This window comes from Ciconia boyciana, chromosome 2 (genome assembly GCF_034638445.1).
Source record: "Ciconia boyciana chromosome 2, ASM3463844v1, whole genome shotgun sequence".
In the NCBI taxonomy this organism is placed as follows: domain Eukaryota; kingdom Metazoa; phylum Chordata; class Aves; order Ciconiiformes; family Ciconiidae; genus Ciconia; species Ciconia boyciana.
This window is the reverse complement of record NC_132935.1, coordinates 38261797-38285951: the sequence shown is the minus strand read 5'-3', so window position 1 is coordinate 38285951 and position 24155 is coordinate 38261797. Positions and strand designations below refer to the sequence as shown.

The 24155-nt window shown below is 41.6% G+C and overlaps 1 protein-coding gene across 1 annotated transcript in view; it reads right to left on the bottom strand.

Annotated features, from left to right (window-relative positions):
• The window catches only part of CPA6 (carboxypeptidase A6), an 87258-nt gene that overhangs the window by 5452 nt on the left and 57651 nt on the right, over positions 1 to 24155 (bottom strand). The window contains exons 6-9 of the mRNA XM_072851194.1: positions 23390 to 23494; positions 6721 to 6831; positions 6380 to 6470; positions 1589 to 1791 (exon numbers count right to left, since the gene is read on the bottom strand). Of these exons, the coding sequence (XP_072707295.1) occupies positions 1589 to 1791; positions 6380 to 6470; positions 6721 to 6831; positions 23390 to 23494 (510 nt within the window). The remainder of the gene's footprint in view (positions 1 to 1588; positions 1792 to 6379; positions 6471 to 6720; positions 6832 to 23389; positions 23495 to 24155) is intronic.

The following is a 24155-nucleotide window of genomic DNA, read 5'->3' as shown; positions in this document are numbered from 1 at the left end:
GAAAACTCTGTTAGAAACACCTTTCCCTTACAATGAGTTTCCTGACACAGTGTCTGCTGTTGCTTTACGTTACTCTCGATATTTTCATCAGACACCCAATAACACCTACTTGCAGAGGAGATGCTGATTCTTCCTAACACCATGTCTTTACCTTCTGCTGTGTTGTCTGTTCTTAAAAGAACATTCTTGCACCTGCTGGTCTTCAAAGGAATGAGATCCTGTGGTTTTAAATTCCCAACCTATGTTTTTTGGAAAGTAATAGTTACCAATTCACTTGGGGAGCTCCTTTCTCTTTGCCACTCCCCAAAAAAGAGGGTGGAGAAGGTAGAATAAAAAGATTCATGGATTTATTCACAGTCAATGCAGGGCTGGGTGGTCAGTCCCCACAAGTCTCCTATTTTTAGCTCCTCTGGCTGCTTAGTTAACTTCTAATTTGCTCTGCTTCCCAGGAATGACATCAGACAGGAGAATTTTTAGCAGCTGCTGAAATTAAGTGTCTTAACAGAAATAAACCCACAAAGAGAGTTTAGTTTGTGGAGTGCTGGCTGCTCAGCGTCCTGAGAGGGCAGCTGAGTGAAACTTCAGCGAAGCTCCAGGGTCTGACAACATCATTTATTCTGCACAGGATAAATCTAAGGTGCAGTTAAGCTCCTTTGGAGTAAACTAGCTTAAACTAGTAAGTTAAAGGTCACTGTAACTTTCAAGGCCAAAGTGGGAGATATATGGACAGTGTAATTTTACTGGGGACTGAGGGCGAAAGAAAGAGGCTGGCAACTGGTTGGTGCAATGTGTGTCTGTGAGCAGGAGCAAACAGAAGGTAAAGCTTAGCCACATTTCCCTAAGAGAATAAGCCATAGGGAGGGCTTTAGGTACAGTGGTCTGGCTAAAAACAGACCTCAGGCTGCGAGCAGAGGGAATAGTTCTTCTGCGTTTGGATGAGCATGGAATACGTGAAATGTACGTATCTGTAAATTGATAGGCTTGCATCAAAACCATGTATTCTTACTAATATATTCTTCTAATAGACAAAAGCCCCTGATGTTAATTAACTGCTTGTCTTAAAGCATTAAAAACACTATGTCTGAGCAGGATGATACATAAAGCAATCGAAGCTTTACTTTTGGTGAAATCTACGAGATTTCTCTTCTAATTGATAAACGTAAACCATTTCAATTTTATTTTGTTCATAACATTGAAGATGATCCCCTTTGTGCTCCCAGCATTTAAGTTCTAAGCATGAAGGGACAGAATTTCAGCTAGATGCCCAAGGACTTAACTACATAATTCCCATTACAGTTAATTAAATAAAATGATAATAACTATAATTAAAACCCAGGGATTTATCCTATAAAGTAATTTAAAGGGACTGATGGATGGAAGGCACTATACAATTTTAATCAAATTACCGGTGACTCACTTTGAGTGAAGGTTATATAACCAGAAATGTAATTGTAAGCGGATCCAGAATAAATACCGCTCACTATTAAATATGTGCAAAGTATTGAAAAAACAAGTCTCCTCTCAAAACAAAACATACCAAAAAATATAATATAGGGAAGCATATTCTCCCCAGTTTTAATGTACTTACCACGCAGCTGAAGTTTGGAATAGTTGCATATTTGTAAGAGTAAGGGTACAGCAGCATCTGTGCATATGCATGGAAGGACAAATAGGCTTTTATTTGTTTCCGATGTTTGCGTAGAAAATGAGCAACAGCCTTTACTTCAGGCTCAGACTCAGGAAAGGGACCACAGTAGGTGTCATCGCATGGGTGAAATGAAGCACCTTCATCTAGAGATTGAAAGAGAAAGTTGATGGTGAATGATCAGAGAATTTCCAAGGGTCAGCTTCTGGCTCAGCCTGTGTGGGCCCACGTGCAAAAGTGTGAAGAGCAATAAACAAATTTCTTTCTTGTGACTGATGGGCATGAGCTAGCGGGACCTCAGTACAGCAATCTCTTGTTCATCTGGTAGACACACCGAGTTGTCAATTGGCCAACTACACACAGTTCTCCCCAGAGAACATATTTTTAACCCAACAGTAAAAGGAGAGCCTGACTTCACTGTATTTTCTTCCCTGGCTTTCCATATGAGTGACACATTTTATGATAGCATTCCAGTATTAAAACTACTGAAGGGTCTCAGTTGGTCTATTTGAAATCAGAGAGCTATACCTCTTTCACTAGTCGCTGCCAAGACAAATCTAGCCTTTAAGAGCATTTTAACGTACCAGCTACTACAGTGGTGGTTACAATGGTAGGTAGATAACCTCAACAGGCATTATCTTAGAGACTGGTTTAAAACATGAGAATAGTTCCTGACTACTGCCTATTTTTACTCTTGCAAACTTTATGGGAAAAAAATGACAAGCCACATGGGATGATTGCTCAGTTAGCTAAAATAGAAAGCATCTCAGTTTGCACAGGGCTTAATTTTCCTTCAAGTTTGGGGCAGGGGTTCAGTTGTGAGGATAGCTTTCACCACATCAACCTGCTCAGGTGGCAGTAAACTGCAGAAGTGTAGCCTGCCTGTAATATCCCATGAGGTACTGAAAGATGAAACTCAGAAAAGGAGATGTGGCAGTGGCTCCTTTATCATTTAGCAATTCTGGATCTAAGCCACCGTCTCATTTACAGCTTAGGGCCTGGGCCTAAAAGAACAATATTTATGCAAATCCACTCTGCTCTTTTATCCACTGTGATTTCAAAATGCCACATGTTTTACACTGACCTGCAGAATAATAATAGTTTGTTTGCGACATTCCCTGGTGTCATCAGGGACTTACAAAAGCAGTGTTTTATTAGCTTTCCTTTGTATAGCACGTAATGCCATCTTCAAATAATAAGAAAAGAGCAGTGTGTGAGAAGGCATAATAATATGAACTAAAACAGGGTTATGCAATCAAGCTAATGCCAAAAAAATTAAAAAGTGGAAGTACTTCATGCTGCAGCTTCATTTGTAATATGAAAATTGAGGCTACCATTCAATGGCCACAGGTGGGGATTTCAAAAGTTATTAGTGCTTAGATTGCAGTGGATATGGAAGGGTTATATAGAGGGCAGATGGTCTCCTCCCTGCAGAACAGATGGCCACCAAGTCATCCAAATCCCAAGAGCACTCTGCCTCGATGTCTTGTCAGACGATATAGCTAAAGGAGAGCTATTTCACAGAGCCTCCGGAGCCTTTGTTTTTTTTAATGGATACTTCATCTCCTGTAACAGTGTTGTGTACTGAATCATGAAAATGGACATCACTGTGAATAAACAGCAGAATCCTACAAGCTAATGGTAAAATGACCCAATGGTAAAACATGATTCAGTTTAGTGACCTTCGGTGAAGAAAAACTCTCTAAACTGTCCAGCGTACTATCGTGAGCCATTTGCAATCCCAGCTGTAGTTAATGCTTTTCCTTAAGTGAAGCTGGCTGGTAGTAAAAAGAGAGGGTTTCCATGGTGGCCTTGGATAATGTAAGGATATCCTCAATTTTCATACTGGAAGTTCTTTTAAAGTAACACAAGAAGGAAAAAAACAATACAGTAGGTATTCTGTGAAATTTCTGAGTTACAGTCATGAAAAGAAAATGGAATTGCATAAAACATTACCATGCTGCCTTATTTTTGTACCTGATAGCATACCAGGGGAGGACAAGTATCCTTCAACATCCATCATGAGATCAAACGTACAAAGGCAATGTGTGCAGAGACTGATAAAACCAATGCTTTGGTACAGAAGGAAGACTGGGAGGATGGATGAGCTGGAGCATGATTCTCAAACTCCCTTGCATCCACTTCTTCTGCCAGTATGGGGTACTGTCCTCAGTGAGCAATAGGGTGCACTAGCAATTGGGATGCACTGGATATTTTAACTCCCACTGCTGCTCTCTTGGGGTCTTTGGAGGCAACCCCTTTAACTGGATTTGCCCTATGACATAATTTAGTTCTAAGTACCTTGTTATTAGCTTTCAAGTTGCTATTTATTTAATGAACACTAAACCATTGTGCTAGTTATTGCACATATATATATTGCAAGGAGCATTTCTACCCAGAGATCTTGCTGTCAGTATTCACCTGGGTCTGTGTGCAATTTCCGGGCACTATTTTGGGTACAGGGCACTGCAAAGTGAAACCTACCACAATCAGTGATATAGCCCTTTTGTTGGTCCCTAGAGAATACAGAAGCAACATCATAAAGCTTACATCAAAGTCCTACACTAGAAAGGAAGAGGAAAGCAGAAGTGATGCTGTGTTATCTTTACCAGCTAGCTCACTGCAGCTAGCATTCAGCGGCTTTGCTGGGGCCGGATTCTGCCACAACACACCTGCCTGGAAGCCCCACAGTGAAGTTCAAGCCTGTCTGCAAACTGCAAATGCGACTGAACTGAATTAAAAGGTTTTTACAAGCATATGCAGTATTAAATGTTAAACACACGATGATTATACAAGCCTCAAAGTGTGATATGATCCAGATTCTTCTCTGCCTCATTTAGTGTCAGATTAATGAGAACATAGGGCGCTGGGTGAGGATCTTCTGAGCACCAGTCAGCCCAGTTCATGAAAGAGCTCTTCATTCTCTGGCAAAATAGAGAATCAGACAGAGTTTGGGGTCCAGTGAGGGAAGCAGAGCATGTGCTTGGTGGGATGATGAGCAACCTTGAAGGAATTTTTATTTTTTAAACTCAGGGTGGGGATCTGTCTTTCATATTCAGTGCAGGGGAGAAATGCAGCAAGTAGTGGATTACAACACACAATGCGTGTGTGTATTGTTATAGTTTCACTCAGCCTAGAAAAAATGTTTTTTACTGAAAACTAAGCAAACATTTTCAGGACTAAGTAAAAAGTGTGCTTTAATACAGTGGCTAGGGAGCAGGAAGAGGGAGGAACAGAGTGATCTGAACCCAAGAAAGATTAATTAGGACTAGAAAGAAAATGCACTGTGTGAGTATTAATGTTGCACTGATAGGTACCTATAATACGGCTCTGAAGACTTTGTAAGAGAGCTGTTCATTCCAACTATGCCGGTGGCTATCTTCTGAACAGTAAATGTATGTCCCCAAAATACCTGCAGTTGTGACTTATGCACTTAAGTAAAAGATGATAACAGTGATGCAGGACTTTGGTTCATTTTTACATTATTTTTGCAGCATAAAATTGCTTTAAAGATCGTGATAGCAGCCCTGGGACTGTCTTCTGTAGTGGAGGGATTCTCGGCTAACATAGGCTTTCTGTAACTGCTTCTGTGTCAGTCCTCTCCTTACCACAAGTAGAGCTGAAAAAAATTGGAAGCATATTTCACAGGTCCATACTGTATTGAATGCATGCTTCTGTTCACTCTCACCTCATTTGTAATCTCCGCAGGCAGATTATTCACACTGACTTTTATCCTTACAGTTCTCAAAAATCTACTTAAAGAATCCAATGGCTGCAAGCCAGACTGTGCAGTGCTTACTCCTACTGCAAGTAATCAGACTATTGTGGAAACATCTAGAGACTTCCAGTGGAAGAGGGATGGGCTGAACGGAGGGCCATTGCACTAGTGCTATGCAAACACAATTTCTGTCTTTACAAGTTTGTAATGTAAATAAGGAAGCTGGATGAATGCTGGAGGAGAAAACAGCTGCACAGAGAGGTGAAGGAAGATCCTGAAGATGGGAGAGCAGGTCAGCAGAAGAACCAGGTATATATATCACTGTATTTCACAACAAAGTGCTATTACTTTCTGCTGCACCAGAACTTGTATGGCTGCTTACTCCTGTGTGAGTTGCACTGTCTTGCTGTAAGATTTAATACCATTTCTTCTTCAGTGGACCCATTCCACATCTTCTGCTAGTATTTCATTACTGCTGCATTCTCTATGCAAAAACAACATCAATTTTTATAAAAGTATTTACAGAAGTGCTGAGAGTTTAAAATGAGATCTCCATGCATTTAGAAGCACCTTCTTTCTTTATTAAAGCACTAGTAATAATGGCCTTAAAATATTCTCAGGCATTTCTCTGTGAGGCCAACAAAGCAAGTCTGACATTTCTGAAGCTAAAGCCATTTTGGAGAAATGACAAATTAAATAATTTAATTTGTGCTTCAAATTATTTACATGTTTGCAGAAATATAGAATAGCTGTATGTACGGTTTTTCACTTTTGCCACACTCGCCATGAAAACTTTTTACTTGTGATGAGATGTGTTTTTCCAAAGTGCAGGACTTCTATTTTGTTAGAAGCTAGAAGGAAGATTTGAGTCCTGGCTTGTGGCTTTATGGGAAAATAGCTCCAACTTTAACTATGGAAAAGAGAACACTTCACAACGGATGTGACCTAACCTACTTTGCTGGATAATTAAATACAGGGTAATCTGAACTGGTGGACCAAAGTATCTCCAGACTTACCACACCATTTCACTTTCCAGTTGCGATTAGCATCAACACCATAACACCGAAACCTTGTGTTCTTTGATCTTGTTTTTCTCCAAAATCGATCCTAACATAAGTTATAAAATAGTTAAACAGCAATATTACTATATTTTGGCAAAAATCTATTTGTACACATAACAAACCAACCCTGGTAAACATATTCAGTATTATATTTTAACTGGAGTAATTTACTTCCATTTTGCATGCCACAAAGTGATGGACCAGATTATACAGAAAGTCACCTTTGAATGATGTAACAACCATTCGATCTTTCCTGTCTGAAGAATTTTTTGAGTAATACTACTGATACTACTTACATTTGTCCAGCTAAAATGATATCCATCCACATTAAATACAGGCATGATATAGAAAAACAGCTGAGTTAGCATCTTTCTCATGGCAGGATCAGTCTGGTATGTCTGAAGAGCCTAAAGCAGAAAAGCCAAAGAAAGTAGTTTCCATAATAAAAATAATTTCCCGATTAAGTATTGTGACAGGCTAAGACAGTCACGTGGCCTTTGGCAGTACAGAGACCTGATCTCACGGCACCACTGGCATCCTTAGAGCTGTACTTGAAAGGCTGACATCTTCCTGCAAATGTGATTAAAGGCAGCATGTGAGCATGCGAAAAAGGTGTTCAAAAGACCCTATTCTCTCTGCTTCTCAGTTAGTTACTTTCAATAGCCAAGAAAATACAACTCGCATTACAGAGAAGCAAATGCATACCAAGTGTTTCTTGACGTAGGAGCTGAAAGTCAGTGGAATAGATTCTTAGTTGAGGAAGCGAGTTTAGCTCCTGTAAGACAACGGACTGCTGTTGTTTCCACCAGGTGATGATTTGGTGAGGTCAGAGCATGTCTTAAAGCGTTTAAGGTTCACATTGCATAAGCTTTTGTTGTATTCAAAGTAATTTACTATATGCACAATCATCAATACAGGCAGTTTATTCCTTTATAATTTAGAAAACCCTCTACTTTTGGAGAACCTCAAGTATAAAGGTTAGTAGAGGAAGCCTAGATAGGGAAAGTATTTTTTTCCATTCTACATCTTAGAAAAACGCAGCAAACCAGAGGCTCCTCAGCAGTCCTGTTTGCTAGTACCAGAGATGCTCCTTTACCGGTTTCAGGAAGCTTGAACTCCACATGCTGTAGCAAAAACTGTCCCTTGTCATAGCTGGGCATCAAACTTGCATCCTTCAAAGTTGAAGTCTTGATTCTGTAAGGTGAGGAATCAAGTGCTTCACCTGGCAAGCGGAAAGCATATCCCACTGATGCTGGGTTCAGAGGGATGCCTGAAGCTGGCTCCTCTCCTGGTGCTGTGATTATAGCCTTCTGCTCTGCAGTATTTCTGGCCCTTCAGATCCGAGAAGTAACAAGTGTTTGGGGGGACAAAGGGAAACATTTGCTTTGAAATAAACTAAGCTAAAAGCTTTTCAATTGACAAATGCCAGAGAACAGTGTGAAGTACAGGAATTCAATAATTCTGGGCTCCTAACCATGCAGCTGTTTGGATTATTGAAGCTGCTGTGGGAGCTGACAGATGCTTTTTGTGGAATACCTGTAAAAAATACCCATACAATTGGACATGTCTGGGGCTGAAATTTACTCATGGAGAAGTCTGAACATTTTTTTCTTTACTGAGGGCCTAGTGAGACTTCTAAATACTTTTTCTACGCTGTTCATTAACCACCTCTCTGTTGTGCAGTCCTTTGTCCTCACCCAGCCTCAGCTTCCCTTCCAGCAGTGCTCTGCATGTGCTGGTCCTTCAGCCTCACTTGCAGATCCAAAGCAGCGCATCATCCCTGTGCCAAGCCACCGAGTCACCCAGTGCTAGTCCACACCGAGCTCCTCTTCTGTTTCAGCCAGGCAAGAGGAAGGGATGGTGAGCAACAGAGGGCAAAGGGGGCACAGCACAGAATGAAATGAGACTTCAGCAGCAGCTGGGACAGCATGGCGTGGAGCACCGCAGGGTGGGACGAGATGCTGAAAGAGAGTAGGGTTATCACAGGGGAGAAGAGGATCACAGCGGGCTTTTGACGGGAAGCTTGGTGGAGCCATGGACTGCCTGGGAGAAAGTCCCTGGCCAATGCAGAGGTCACAGGTCCCCTGGCCCGCGTGCCAGAAATTCCCCGAAGATTCTTAGCTGGAATGGTATTGCATTTAAATTTGATTTACTTGTACTAGGAAGCCACATCAAGGCTACAAATATATTTGCATAAAAATATTGGTATTCAGGGAACTGCAGCTATAGTAAAATGTAATTTTGTCAAAACAGAATGCAATTGTTACTCAAAAATAATGACCGTGAAAACAAGGGCTCTGTCTCATTGATGTTCCACGTGCAGAAAACACATACTGGAGTAACTAGGGCTACTCTGTGCATTAAGCTAGCCCTGCACTTAAATCTTCACAGGATTAAGAGCCTATACGGTAAATATGGATGTTAAATCTGTAAGACTGTTCTTACAGTAGAAACAGAACCAAGTTGTGCTCCAAAATGTGAGTCAAGGAAGATGAATATTGTTATCATGCTTATTTCAGGAAGAAGTAATTTGGCTGGGGAGGAAATAAGGCACCACACACCACTTCCTTGACTTTTTAATGCTTTTCTCTTTTTAAACAGTTTTAACAAATTAAGCTCAGGTTGTGTCTCCATGGTGGGTATTTACATATCAGCGATAATGAGATTGGCATATTTGCTTGTATCTGTATTTACGTATGCCATTCTTTTGCTGTCAGTTACATCTGTAATTATGCATTTTGTTATACTGTAGTGTTATATACTGTATTTTAAACTGCACTGCTCTAAGAGTAAACTCTTTAAAACACTTTTAAAATCATCTCCTTAAAATAACTACAGATAATTAATTAATTTAAGGTAATACACCCCTTAAAAATTGCATGGATGAGCTTTGCAAATTTTTCAGAACCTTTCCAAATTCTCAAAAAGTGACATAGTGAAAATATTTGAATTGAAGACTTTTTAATGTTCAATATGTTTTAAATCCTGTGAAGAATATATTTCTCCTGCTAGGTAAATTCACCACCATTTAAAAACCGAAACACAACATAGACTGCAAAATGCCAAGCACCCTTCCATTTTTTAATGAAAGTGTTATTTTAATGCCTGCTGTGATTGACAAAATACTAGGACAGACTTTAGAAAGCATTATAGTCCCCAGTAATACTCTTCAAAATTTTAAGTCTTAAAGTTGATTTAGAGCCAAATATGTCAATCATTCAATTCTGTTCTTTAAAACATATGTGGTTTATCTTAATAATTTGGTTACCCTTTTAGAGTAGCATTTCATTAAAAACGTAATGGACCTGGTGCGGCATTCTTCATCAAAAACAAGAGTGTAGATGGTGTAACCTGGTGTGAGATCATATTCACTCTTTCTGCTGAAAATATTTTGTCCTTCATACTGTATTTATCTGGCAATTTTATTTGATATATGTAATCAGGCAACACAGACTGTATCATCTGACCTCCCTTAACAGGGAGGTCTTTGGCAACGTGCCTTACAGTTACTAAGGTGTGTCCTTGCTGGAGCAAAGCCCACGGCTTGCCTTTTGTGACGTGACTCTCAAATCCTCCAAACAGCGATCATGTGAACCACCCCCGCCCAGCAGTGTTGAAACATTTTCTCTTCACTATGACACAAGCAAGACCAATATAAACTATTAGTGAATTAACTGCATTGTAGTTTGCACAGAGCTCTCAGAATACAAAGTAATGCGACTTTATATGGCTTGATTCTGCTTCCCCATCATGCAATCAATAGCAGCTTTGCTGCTGAATGTGCAGAGAGCCAGACTGCCTCAATAAATGCTGAATAGTGTTATTAGTGAATGAACAGATGATACAGGAACCCTGCCAACACCATGCAAGCAATCTGCCTGGGGGATGGGGCAAAGGACCAATCAATGATTAATAGGAGGGGGCTCGATCATCTGGATCAGCAGAGCGGTGGTTGTTGATAGAGCTACGCCAGCTCAGGCTGGCTGAGGATCTGGGCCATAGGAAATTTAATCTGGGGGATGAAGTGAACAAAAGAGCTATATTGTAAACTGCCAAGGCAATAAACGGCAAGACTTTAAAATGGGTTTAGGATGCAGTTGGGCTTTTTATAAAATAAGGGGATTGACTGAGAAGGACAAAGCGAGACAGGGTTGAGACAACCTCTGAAATTGCAGTTGAGCTTAATAACGATTTGCTGTCCCGTAACTAATTATTATCAAATCTAAGGTAACAATCAGCTTTTGTTGTTTCTGTTTTTGAATTAAACAATCACATGGAATTAAAGTTACTATTTTAGCACAGGGAATTGACTCCATTGCTGTTCTTCCAGAAATAGCATAAAACTGCCTCCGACAAAACAGGATTAACTCTTTCATGCAATTATTAAGATATCAGTTAAAGCATCCTTTCTGATGGTAACATACAATGTTTTACTATTGTCTGTATATCTTACATTCTAGCAGGGTGACACTATGATCTGCCATTCAAGCCTTCATTGCCACTTTATCAGTTTGGCAAGCTAGTAGTTAGCTCTGTCTCTGTACTTGGAAGCAGTACCTCATTTTATCTCCATTTTCCCTTTTACTGCTAGTGTCCTGCTTTGACACTCAAATCACAAGCAGAGTGGTAAGCCCATTATTAAAGGTAAGATACAACTGAGTATCTAAAAACAAATGGCTTAAAACAAAGGGTCAAATTTTCAAGGCTGAAGCTTGAACTGTGTCTGATTTTTTTTTCCCCACCAAGCAAAATTTTCCTTCCTCTTTGGGAGCATTTTCCCACAGGAGGAACTCAGAAACAACAACTGAGAAAGACGACAGTGTGCTGCAACTACTCTGCAACACTGAGAAGAGAGCCCATAAAAAGAGTCTGAAAAGAAGGACCTGCAGGATCCCAAAGGCTTGCTTATGCTGGTACTTAAGGATGCAAATGGAGAAGATGCTGAAGCAGAGAAGAGGCAGAGGGACGATGGCATGACTGACATGTTAGAGAAGCAAACAGCAGTTCCAGGAAGCTTGTGGAAGATGGGGACCACACAAGAAAATGAAGGATTTTGTGGGGAAGAAGCTGGCTAGAGTTACACAGGTCTTAGTGGAAATAGGAGACACAACTTCTTGGTTCCACTTTGAGAGGTAGTACATAAAAAAACCTCATAGGTCCCAAATAAGTCAAGGACTGCTTACCAGGGAAAAGAAAGGCCTGAGTTATTCTGAAGCACTGTGAATACTCTGCAAGGAGCAAGACCAATTTCTCTACTGGTAATTGTATGAAACTAAAGCCCACCAAGTTGGTGGAGACCCCCTGAGATGTCTACCACAGAAAAATGTAATTCTTGCATTTTACATCCTAGTTATGTTGGTCCAGGGTAGTACATATTGAGGGCAACCCAACAGAACTCACTTGAATACATTGTTTAATTAAATTGTTGAGACACAGTTAAATTATTAAGATGCAAGTTATTGCTTATAATTCCATTTCTGGAACAACTAAATTGTCCAACACAGAATTTTCTTTCACAGTCCTTTCTTGTGCTCAATAGTGCTTCTGCATATCAGTAATTTTACTAAGGCCCTAAATACTCAGCATCATCATACAGGAGTGGACTGCTAAAATATAAAGCAGAATTTCTTCCCTAGGGCAAGTAATATGTTAGAGTATAATATGAATTCTCTTCATGACTTGAAGAAGAACATACCCAACAGCTTAAAAACCTTCACAGGGTAGAATTTGAATGTTCTAGTGATTAATATTTACATAGGAGTTTGCACTAGCAAGTGTCATTGAAGAATTCCTACTACAGGCACAACACAGCTGCAGGGTTACCTTTATTTTATCAAGATGTATTCACATTGTGAAAAATGAATAGCTGCAAGCAAAATGAAAGTATTTTTTACCTTCTTAAGATCATGGGTAAGCAGGAGGGTGCAGCTGAGTAGTTGAAAGTGCACAAGAGAAATAATGCAGTACTTATTTCATTTTGGAAGAAGAAAACTGGAAACCATTTTAACTGGTTTTTTGCCATCATGAAGATGTCACAGCAAAGGAAAGCACCTTCTCTAAACTGTCTTACCGTTGAATAGAAGCTGGGAAAATCCACCATGGACCAAAAGAGAAAGAAACACTGCACAGTATAAAAATGGTTTGCCACAGCTGCTTTTAAAACAATGCATCACATGCCTCGTTGTGGTGACACCATGGTACTGCACTCCATCTTTTTGGCATTGGCTTAGATTTTATCCATCAAAAAAAAAAAAAAGCATCACAACTGAAGGCCCAGTCTGGGAAACTCTTGTTGGTAGTGTTCACTGCTACTTTATTTTCCTTCCCCTCAGAAGTGGTGCACATTAGTAACCTGTTTTCACAGCAAGGATGTGCTGGAGAGATGCAGACACGCAGAGCGAAGTGGGATATGAGATGGCTGCTGAACTAACCAAACTCATTCAGAGCTGAACCAGCTGTGGAGCGGAGGGGGGATGTTGAGTAGAAGTAGAAACTACATACACATAGGTGTCATTACTGCACAGAAACTTCAAATGGCAGGAACAGCATTTGGAGGATGAAAAAAATCACGAGGATAAAACAGATTCTGCATTTGCATCAGCACCTCTTGTTGTTGAAAGGCTGATGAATGAAGTATTGAATGAAGAGGCTGGAAGAGGTGATCTCTCTGATGGAGAAAAAACAAATTGCATTTCAGGCAGAAGCTCCTGACAGAGAAGAATGAGTTAGCTAAAGATAAGTAAGGCTGAGTGTTTCAAATATAGATGCTGCAGGATGAAACAGATGGATTTTTCCTCCAGATAATGGATATATAGGGAGCACTCAGAGAAGTCAATTTTTTTTGTGAGGCTAGGCAGCTAAAAAGACAGCTGGGGAGACTAGAGTCTGGCAAACAATAAAAATTAAGCTCCAGTGATTGTATTGCATTCACTGAAAGAGCTGCAGAGTTTGTGGAGAGATCAGTCACCAGGTGACTGGTCCTCCAAGGTGAGAAGAGCCCAGTCTTCCTGGTGCCATAATCACTGGCAGCTGTGAAGGAGGCTGCCAGGGGAGCCCCCAAGATGCAGCCCTGAGGAGCTTCTCGCCTTCCCAAAACAACGGTGAACTAAAGACTGGTGAACAGGAGGAAAACCCAGATAGGAAGATTTCACAGAGCAGGAAGATGCGATGGTTTAAAGGGCAACAAAATATTTCAAGTCAAACCAACATCAGCTGAAGAGCTTTAGCTGAAGGGAATGGACCTCGGAAAGAACGAACGTATCCAGCTAAAGGGTGAAAGGAAAAAGCTACAGGTACAGTATTTGTTTTGGCCCTGCATGCTTCTGATTCACTTCGGAATATTTCAAATTATTTCAAAAGCTCATAAGGTTTCTGAAAGCCAGCACTCAAAGATATGTTAAGAACAGTGGCGTATCTGTCCCCAGGAACAGGAGTGGCATAAATATACAGCATATAGGGAGAGGCAGTCAGGTCCTTGCTTTCTTTCCTGTATGGTTCAAAGCTTCTGCCTGGAAAACTCCCAAAAATTGAGATGGAAAGCATACCATGGGGAGTGAAATAACTACACTGTCTCAAAGAATAACTAAATACAGGTGTAATGAGCATCCTTTAAATTAATATTAGTCTGAAATCCTGGATGTGGGAACCTGGCATTTCAGCTGTGCCTGTTCAAAAGACTTAAGTCTGTTGACAAGTGATAGGTCAAGCGTATAATCTTTAACAAACATTAGCATGTTGCTTCACATAACTACCTTACACACCCCCAAGATCAGACTATTTCTGAAGTGGGTGAAAACTGGTATCTGAATTTCATAATCAGCCAGTATTTTGAGGCTCTGGTAGTTATGGGGCAACATTCCCCTCTGTAGGCAAGGGGAAATAAATTTTCTGATTCTTAAAGGATCACCAGTTTTGATGGAGCTCAGCAAGACCCAGAAATGATCCAGAATGTGAAGCTGTTTTCCTGACAGTGTGGACTTCAGCACTGGAATGAATGACTGAGTGTTGCTCTGACTGTTCATGCAGCATATTGCAGATGTTTTGTCCATCAGGACACGGACTATGGAATTTTGCAGAATGAGTATAAGTGCTATACTGGCTTTCAGCAGATCTTAAAGTAGGAATACTTATAGCTTTATGGCCTTCTGACCACGTGGCGTGCATGGCGCAGAAGAAGAGCCAACCTCTTTTAACACTGACGCTGTCTAGGTCTCCTGCTTGGACCTGCGTCTGATCACACAGTTGTCCTTATTCAGTTCTGTATATGTGTATGTGCTGTTATTTTAGGTACCCTGTCTTTACAGTCAAGCACTTCATAAACATTCCTGAGGAAGAATCTGAGGTCTTGAACCCTGCAAAATTCCTGGTAAAGACTGGTCTCTGGGGCCTGGTCCGCAAGCCCAATGGTTGGCTAATTGGCAGTATGCATCCCATATGCATCCCACAAGGTGACTCATAAATCAGCCTCAAGCTTAGAACAGTGGAGACAGGTGTTGCCATTTTGCATCTTAGACAGCCTGTGTGTCCCTCTTAGCTCATTATTATGGAGTGGAAAGATGGGATTCAGGTCTGGTTTTGGCAGCAATCAATACCAATGTCAGCATTAAAAAAAAAAAAAAAACAACAAAAAAACCTGCCCTCAGCCTTCAGCTTCTTTGTCTAGGGTTGCCTGTCTGCTCCCTGGGCGCGTGATGAAGCACAAGCACATCATCTTGGATAATTTGGGAACTCATATAACTGGGATCATAGGACACACACATTTCAGAACCTGGACTTTCAGCCACGCATCTCACAAACTAAAGTATACAGAGCATACTGATATTCTTTTCAGATTTGGGATTCTTCTGAGATGAGACAGCTATTATGGCCCGTCTTTAAGGGATGATGCAGTGCTGCAGGATGAGCAGGGCTTCAGAGGTGCGAATTTGGATTCCTCTACCATACAGCTCCTTTCCAGTGGGCCTGTGTATAGGGGTGAGGGAACTGTCATGGATAGTCTAGCAAGGTCAATGCCTGAACCAAACTTATCAAGCCACCTTGATCAAATCCAGAAAGCTCAGAAATAGTTTTGAACATTTTTTCAGCAAACACCTTAGATATTGGCTAGGTTCTGTCCCAGAAGAAGCAGACGGTAGCACTGCTCATCCAGAAAAAAAACCCACAACAGTCTAACATGAAAGAAAAGTGGGTATGTGCAATGCAATGTAAGCTGAGCCGCATTCAAAGAATAATAATATTATTTTGAGGAAAGTCCTCAAGATTTAAACATTTGAAAAATATGAGAGCCTAGGGAGTCTATGGAAGAGCATGCCACTTCACATTTGAGATGCAGATATACTGAATCTGGTCAACATATGTCAGTTTTCCTTTTTTCCTAAAAAGGCCCACTTTTGAGGATGGGAGAAGAAGGTGATGGTGGAGGTTACTGCATTTCTAAAGTGTGAGGCTATATGCACCTTCATTTGAGGCCCCAATGAGGCCACTTCCTTAGGGGCATGCACTTGATCTTAATCGATGTTTCCCTTACAGTTGCCATTGGATTCTTAGAACATTTTGTCAAGAAGAAGTACAATCAGTGCTTGCTTCTTGAAGGTTTTTAATTACATTTCTTGCATTTTCTAATCTTGAAATACAAATTTCTGCCCCAGAAACAAAGAACAGTGCATCTTAAAGTCACATCTCTTGTATGTTGTTTTCTAAAACTGTTGTATGAATGACATTTCAAGGTTATACATCATTGACATGGATCAAATGGCAGCATTTATTAGACGGAAGAAAGTCAAACCAGATGTAATGGAAATCCTCATCTGCTTCCACTAAAACTGAAACAGAATCTAGTTTTGATGTTAATTTGAATAGCAGCCTGTGAAACATATTTCAGATTTTTAAAACAATGGTGAAATCCTAAATTTGAGGTCTGGATAATTTGATATCTGAATTCTGCTTCTCCACTCATAATTGCACACCCAATGAAGAGGAGTTAAATGTTCTTATTTAACACATATACATATATAATTGTACTTTTGCAAAAAGTCTATAGGTTTTGCTTCTTTGTTTTATGAGGGCTATTTAATTTTGAATAAATACATGTTATGACTGATAAACAAATTTTGTTTCTAAAGTCAACTGCTTTCTACAAAGCAATAATACATAATAGAGTCCCTTTCTTTCCAGTCTGGAATATTTACTAACACATTGTAATGTATGATTAGAACCCATGCGGTCTTTTTAAAAACTAGGCTAAATCTAGGCTAACAAACCTCCCCCCCAATCTTTTGCTGTGGACACAAATTCTGGGTTACATTAGATTCATTTATCTTTGCAGGTTGCCTTCAAAGTAGTCCATACATAATCAGTTCCATTTCCTTTTACAGTTCCTCTTGCTTCCCTACTCCACCACAGGTCTCTCAGTATTCCCACTGTCAGGGCCTTTTTTCCACTCCTTTCCAGCTGAGTAAGGCTTGAAGGTGGGTGGGACTCGACTGTAAACCCTGATCCTATGAGCACAGGGCGTCCCCTTTCTTGACTGGAAATTCAATGACCATGAGGTAGGGTTTGTCAGAGGCCACCAGTATTGCTAACCCTGGTAGAACATCTGATTATCTTTAGCTGAGAGACTACAGGCATTCAGGGGCGCTTTCTAAAGAAACAAACAGCGACGTTGTTATTAACACCAGACCTATGGAATACAGAGCCATGGCTAGAGCTCATGCTGGAGTAGATTATAATAAAAAACCACACAAAACCCCAAACAAAACCCCAAACCTCCAAACCAAACAATAGTCTTCGCTCTCCTTTTCTTTCAAAATGTGAGTAGGCTGGTTTTGTTCTTCCAATTCTATTATCACATAATGCAAAACTCTTTCCTGTGTGTTCTCTTTCTCTTTTTAATCTTTAACTGCTATATCTTTCTCCCTTTTTCTCTAGTCCATCTGTTCTTTTTCTCTAACTATTGTATTTGCCTGAACAGAGAACAAGCCTGCATATCAGGCAGCCTCTTGCCTTCCCACGTTCTAGCCTCACATCCTCACTTCCCAAGTCTGATCTGCCTTAGTCTGCTTTGCATTTCTAGATAGATGGGAGCTGGGTCCTGCTCAGCTGAATGTCTCCAGATGCTTTGTAGAAAGCGGGGAGCCACTGCCCATACTCTGGCAAGCCACACTAGCAGCCAGCTCCTCGGTGGCACCTCCACCCTACGGGAGGTGGTGTCTCCCATTGCTTGCAGCAAATTCACTGGGACTCAGAAGCTGCTACTTCCAGAGGTGCAAGCAAGATACCGAGGGTTCCCAAGCTAGATGGGAATATCTGGTCAAGTTTGCAGCACCCAGTCTTGAGCTTGAATGTTAAGTGACATTCATACATAGAGGTTGTTTTCTAAGCTAAATCACTTGAAAAGCCTAGTTGTACACAGGAGTATGGATACTTCAACAAGACCAAGTGACAGAGATCACAGGGTGAAGTGAAAGCTTGATAAAGTATTTCAGGCTGCCTGTACAGTAAAGGGATGCGCGTGTGCTGTTCCTGCTAGGAAAGAAGCTAACATCACATAAATCAAACATTTCCTTTTGCTTGCCTTACATCAATGGCTTGTAGTGCTATTCCTTAGAGTCAACAAACATGCCAGGAAAAATCTGTTTCCAAGCTGACTGCCCTTTCTCAGAACTGCCCATAAGCACCAGGGAGGATGGAAAGTGGGCTGCTGGGCTGCAGAGGTGCTTAAGGGAAGAGTTTGCCAGCAAAAGAGAATTGCAAAGTTTGAAGCACAGAGAGACCTTCAGTCTTCCCAGAGTTCTTAGTAAAAATGTCTAATTCATTTAACAAGAAAAGCAATATCCTAAACCAAACAATCTTGTCTCTCCTCCTCTCCCAGTCATTTTTAATATAATGATGGAGACTGTGAGCATAATGTATTCTCATCCTGATGCTTTTTGCTTTAATGCTGGATTGAAATATTGCTCTAAGGAAAGAAGAAAATATGCCATTTGTGAACAAAGGCAATGCACAACCGAGATGGGCAGACAACGGTGGTACGTTCTTGTAGTCTCAAGGAATTCTGCAGAAACTTTTCTTTAATCTAGGAAAATACTTTTACATAGTTAGCAAAACAGTCTTACTAGCAAGCTACTCTCCGAGGATCTCAAATAATAACAGAAGGTTTTTATATACACATACACAGCCTATATTCTGCCATAAGCTCTACAGAGAAACCTTGTGATTTTTACCTTGTTGCCACATTGTAGTGCTTTATGGGAAAACCTTGGTAAGGAAGATGTACTTGAGCAATAGGCTTTCCCACCAGTGCCTCTCTGTCCCAAGCATCTCCCTTCCTTACTGCAGCCTGTTCTCTTGGGTAGGAAAGCTGCTCAGAAATAGTTGCAAGTTTCTTCATCTTTACACTAACAGAAGTCCTAATAAGAAGACACACCATCATTGCACACTGAACTTTGGAGATCAGCTCCTGGATCTGGTTTAGCCTACCCATGCATCAGCAGCCATGCTGACAGGCTCACCTAAATTGTAGTGGCCTCATTATTTTTGTACTTGCCCTATGTGCTGCTGTGACTTCTGAGGAAAGGCCACACACAGTTATATGATCATCTCAGCTAATGCATTAGGGTGTTGATGATGCAGAAATTTACTCTCATGAAGTGACTTATAGGGCCAGGATCTTTCTGCTGAGTGGAGAGATCCCAGAAAATCAAAGGCAGATCCTTTAAATCAGAGGAGGTATTAATACTTTGTAGAATTCCACAGTGATGGGGTGGAAGAGAAGTGAGAAAACTGTGTGCTTATATGAAGAACCTTGCAAAAAAAATGTTGCATCCCTTATTTTGTGCAAAACATGGTATGCAAAATACTCAAAGCACATCTGTTGGTTTTTCTGAAGCCTTCTTTGACTTCTGTAAATTGCATTGCAAGATAGTCTCCACTGTGCAGCTAATATCCCATCTTGAACAAAAGTTTGTTGGCTAAGGGGAAATGTCAAAATCCTGCAAACATATTGGGCATCTGAAATGACTCCCAAATTAGAAGAGTTTAAGTGCTGATATAAAAATAAAAGAAAAGATGTACTGGACAAGTGGAAACAAAATTCCAATTCCATTTGATTTCACTGATCGTTTGAAAAATGGCAAATGGATAGATATGAAGGCTAAAACCTAGATATCAAAGATAAAGGGAACATAAATCCAATAAAATAGGATCAAAGAAACATTGGAGGAACCACTTGATATTCAGAGCATATGAAATCCATAATTTTGGGTGAAATCTGCCTATGAAGAAGAAGAGCCAGCAGATCAATACCTGGCTCTGAGCCTGGTGTCACCAGCAGAATTTTGGGTTTTTTGATCATGGGTCTGTTTACATGACACCAGGCCTGCTGGCAACAGATGGGATACACCTGTCTCAAAGGGGGAAAAGGATCTTTGCACAGGAGTTAGCAGGGCTCATTGAAAGAGCTTTAAACTAGATTTGAAGGGGAGAAGGGATAAAACCAGGCTTGCTAGAGATAAGCCTGAGGGCGGCATACCAATGTTTGAGGGACGGTGTGCTAGTGAGGTCCTTCAGTCTGCTGTCTCAGTGGAGGTGGGGGATGGAGATCCATGCGGCAGCAAAGACACAAGGGTTATGGATGTGTTAGAAACCACGGAAGCACCTGAGAAAGAATGGTCATGTAGGAATTAGGGCTTCTCCCCCCAAAAAGATGGCGGGATCAATAGCCCAACTGAAGTGCATCTACACCAACGCATGCAGCACAGACAACAAAGAGAAGGACCTGGAATCCATTGTGCAGCAGGAAAACTATGATATAGTTGCCATCACAGAAACATGGTGGGATGACTCGCACAACTGGAGTGCTGCAATGGATGGTTATAAACTCTTCAGAGAGGGTAGGCAAGGAAGGAGAGGCGGTGGGGTAGCCCTGTATGCTAGGGAGTGTTTTGATTGTCTAGAGCTTAATGATGGTGATGATAGGGTTAAGTGTTTATGGGTAAGAATCAGGGGGAAGGCCAACAAGGCAGATATCATGGTGGGAGTCTGTTATAGACCACCCAACCAGGATGAAGAGGCAGATGAAATATTCTGTAAGCAGCTGGGAGAAGTCTCACAATTGCTAGCCCTTGTTCTCGTGGGGGACTTCAACTTACCAGATGTCTGCTGGAAATACAAAGAGAAGAAACATTCTAGGAGGTTCCTGGAGTGCGTGGAAGATAACTTCCTGACACAGCTGGTGAGTGAGCCAACTAGGGAAGGTGCCCCGCTGGACCTCTTGTTTGTGAACAGAGAAGGACTTGTGGGTGATGTGATGGCTGGAGGCTGTCTTGGGCAGAGTGATCACAAAATGATAGAGTTTTTGATTCTTGGAGAACTAAGGAGGGGGGTCAGCAGAACTGCTACCTTGGACTTCCAGAGGGCAGACTTTGGCCTGTTGAGGAGCCTGGTTGACAGAGTCCCTTGGGAGGCAGTCCTGAAGGGCAAAGGAAGGCTGGACATTCTTCAAGAAGGAAATCTTAAAGGTGCAGGAGCAGGCAGTCCCCATGTGCCGAAAGACAAGCTGGTGGGGAAGAAGACTGGCCTGGCTGAACAGAGAGCTTTGGCTGGAACTCAGGAAAAAAAGGAGAGTTTGTGCCTTTGGAAGAAGGAGCAGGCAACTCAGGGGGACTACAAGGATGCTGTGAGGGAAAATTAGAAGGGCCGAAGCCCAACTAGAACTTAATCTGCCTACTTCCGTAAAAGACAATAACAAATGTTTCTATAAATACATTAGCAACAAAAGGAGGGCTAAGGAGAATCTCCATCCTTTATTAGATGCAGGGGGAAACATAGTGACAAAGGATGAGGAAAAGGCTGAGGTACTTAATGCCTTCTTTGCCTCAGTCTTTAATAGTAAGACCAGTTGTTCTCCAGATACCCAGCCCCCTGAGCTGGAAGACAGGGACAGGGAGCAGAATGAAGCCCCCATAATACAAGGGGAAATGGTTAGCAACCTGCTACACCACTCAGACACACACAAGTCTATGGGGCCAGATGGGATCCACCCAAGAGTACTGAGGGAGCTGGTGGGAGTGCTCACTGAGCCACTGTAAATCCTTTATCAGCAGTCCTGGCTAACCGGGGAGGTCCCAGTTGACTGGAGGTTAGCAAATGTGATGCCGATCTACAAGAAGGGCCAGAAGGAGGACCTGGGGAACTACAGGCCTGCCAGTCTGACCTCGGTGCCGGGGAAGGTTATGGAGCAGATCATCTTGAGTGCCATCACACGACATGTACAGGACAACCAGGTGATCAGGCCCAGCCAGCATGGGTTTATGAAAGGCAGGTCCTGCTTGACTAACCTGATCTCCTTCTATGACAAGGTGACCTGCTCAGTGCATGAGGGAAAGGCTGTAGATGTTGTCTACCTAGACTTTAGTAAAGCCTTCGACACGGTTTCCCACAGCATTCTCCTGGAGAAAGTGGCTGCTCATGGCTTGGATGGGCGTACTCTTTGCTGGGTAAAGAACTGGCTGGATGGCTGGGCCCAAAGAGTTGTGGTGAATGGAGTCAAATCCAGTTGGTGGCTGGTCACAAGTGGTGTTCCCCAGGGCTCAGTATTGGGGCCAGTTCTGTTTAATATCTTTATCAATGATCCAGATGAGGGGATCAGGTGCACCCTCAGTAAGTTTGCAGATGACACCAAGTTGTGCGGGAGTGTTGATCTGCTTGAGGGTATGAAGGCTCTGCAGAGGGACCTGGACAGGCTGGATCGATGGGCCGAGGCCAATTGTATGCGGTTCAACAAGGCTAAGTGCTGGGTTGTGGACTAAGTGCACTTGGGTCACAACAACCCCATGCAATGCTTGGGGAAAAGTGGCTGGAAAGATGCCCGGCAGAAAAGGATCAGGTCGATAGCTGGCTGAATATGAGCCAGTGGTTTGCCCAGGTGGCCAAGAAGGCCAATAGCAACCTGGCTTGTATCAAAAATAGTGTGGCCAGCAGGACTAGGGAAGTGATTGTCCCCCTGTACTCGGCACTGGTGAGGCCGCACCTCAAATACTGTGTTCAGTTTTGGGCCCCTCGCTACAAGAAAGACATTGAGGTGCTGGAGCGTGTCCAGAGAAGGGCAACAAAACTGGTGAAGGGTCTAGAGCACAAGTCTGATGAGGAGCGGCTGAGGGAACTGGGGTTGTTTAGCCTGGAGAAAAGGAGGCTCAGGGGAGACGTTATTGCTCTCTACAACTACCTGAAAGGAGGTTGTAGAGAGGTGGGGGTTGGTCTCTTCTCCCAAGTAGCAAGTGACAGGACAAGAGGAAACGGCCTCAAGTTGTGCCAGGGGAAGTTTAGACTGGGTGTTAGGAAAAATTTCTTCACCGAAAGGGTTGTCAAGCATTGGAAGAGGCTGCCCAGGGAAGTGGTTGAGTCACCATCCCTGGAGGTATTGAAAAGACACGTAGATGTGGTGCTTAGGGACATGGTTTAGGGGTGGACTTGGCAATGCCAGGTTAATGGTTGGACTTTATGATCTTAAGGGTCTTTTCCAACCTAAACGATTCTATGATTCGATTCTATGATTCTATGATTTTAGCTTCCTGTTCCTATGGAATTACACAAAAGAGAATGTCTTTCTTAATCTAAGTCCTTAAAGCAAAGATATTGCTGAACTGATCTGACGCAGTGCACACTGACACTGATTTACCTGGACCATTACCAGAATTACAGTCTTCACATTTTTAGGTCTTGGAATAAAATCTTACTTCATATCTTTGCCAATATGCATCTGGCATATTTTTGTCCTGTGCCTAGCTGTGTCTGGCTGTCACTATCAGCTTCGTTTATCAAGCACTTAAGTGTTGCACAAATTAACAAAAAAAGCGTTATAATAGCTAGTTATTTTTCTTATTAATAATATGTTACATCAGTTATAGCAAAAACGCAATGTTTACTGAACTGAAAGAACTGCATGACTGTAAATCGGTAAACACTTACTTCTTTCACGAACCACTGGCAAAAAGCAGGGCCAATCCACTCTCTTGCATGAATCCCACAGTCTATCCAGACAGCTTTCTTGTAGGGCCGTGATCTTTTACCTAACTTGAAGTGTGAATATTCATAGAAATATCAATAGATCTCATGACATTAGTGAGACACAATGATGAGAAAATAATAGAATATTAGAAACACTAAACCATTTTGAATTTCCTCATATAAAGGAACACATATTTATTGTTTTCAAAGGTATGGCCAAGATAATGATATGCAGGTATGCCGAGATAATGAAGTTGATAAATGGAAAAAAGAATTTACAGGAAAGAGAGATCTGTCAATTCCTCTTTTATGAGGACTCATATCCTGAAATATCACATGGAGCAGCATAAGGAAAAATGATGCTACAGGAATAGCCTGATGCAGAATCAAATTTTCAGAACTCTGCAACAGCAGATGAAAAGAAAGTACATTGAAAGTAAAATTTTTTTTGTGTCTTGCTGACGCCCTCTAATTTGTGGTCCTAATAATGTGAGTTGAGAGCACACAGCCCTGAAATTTTGTCAGTATCTGAAGAGGAAGTGTATGTGGCACTTGCTGAGAAGGGCTCCAGAGTCCTCTGGGGTCCTTCTCCAGCGTAACTGCTTTCCCGCTTGTCTATGAACACAAAACTTTCCAGTTCCCTTAAATACAAATACTGCTAATTGAACTGTAATCTATCTCCATGCATATCCAATCCAAGTAAATAGGATTTGGCTTTTAGTTTTCC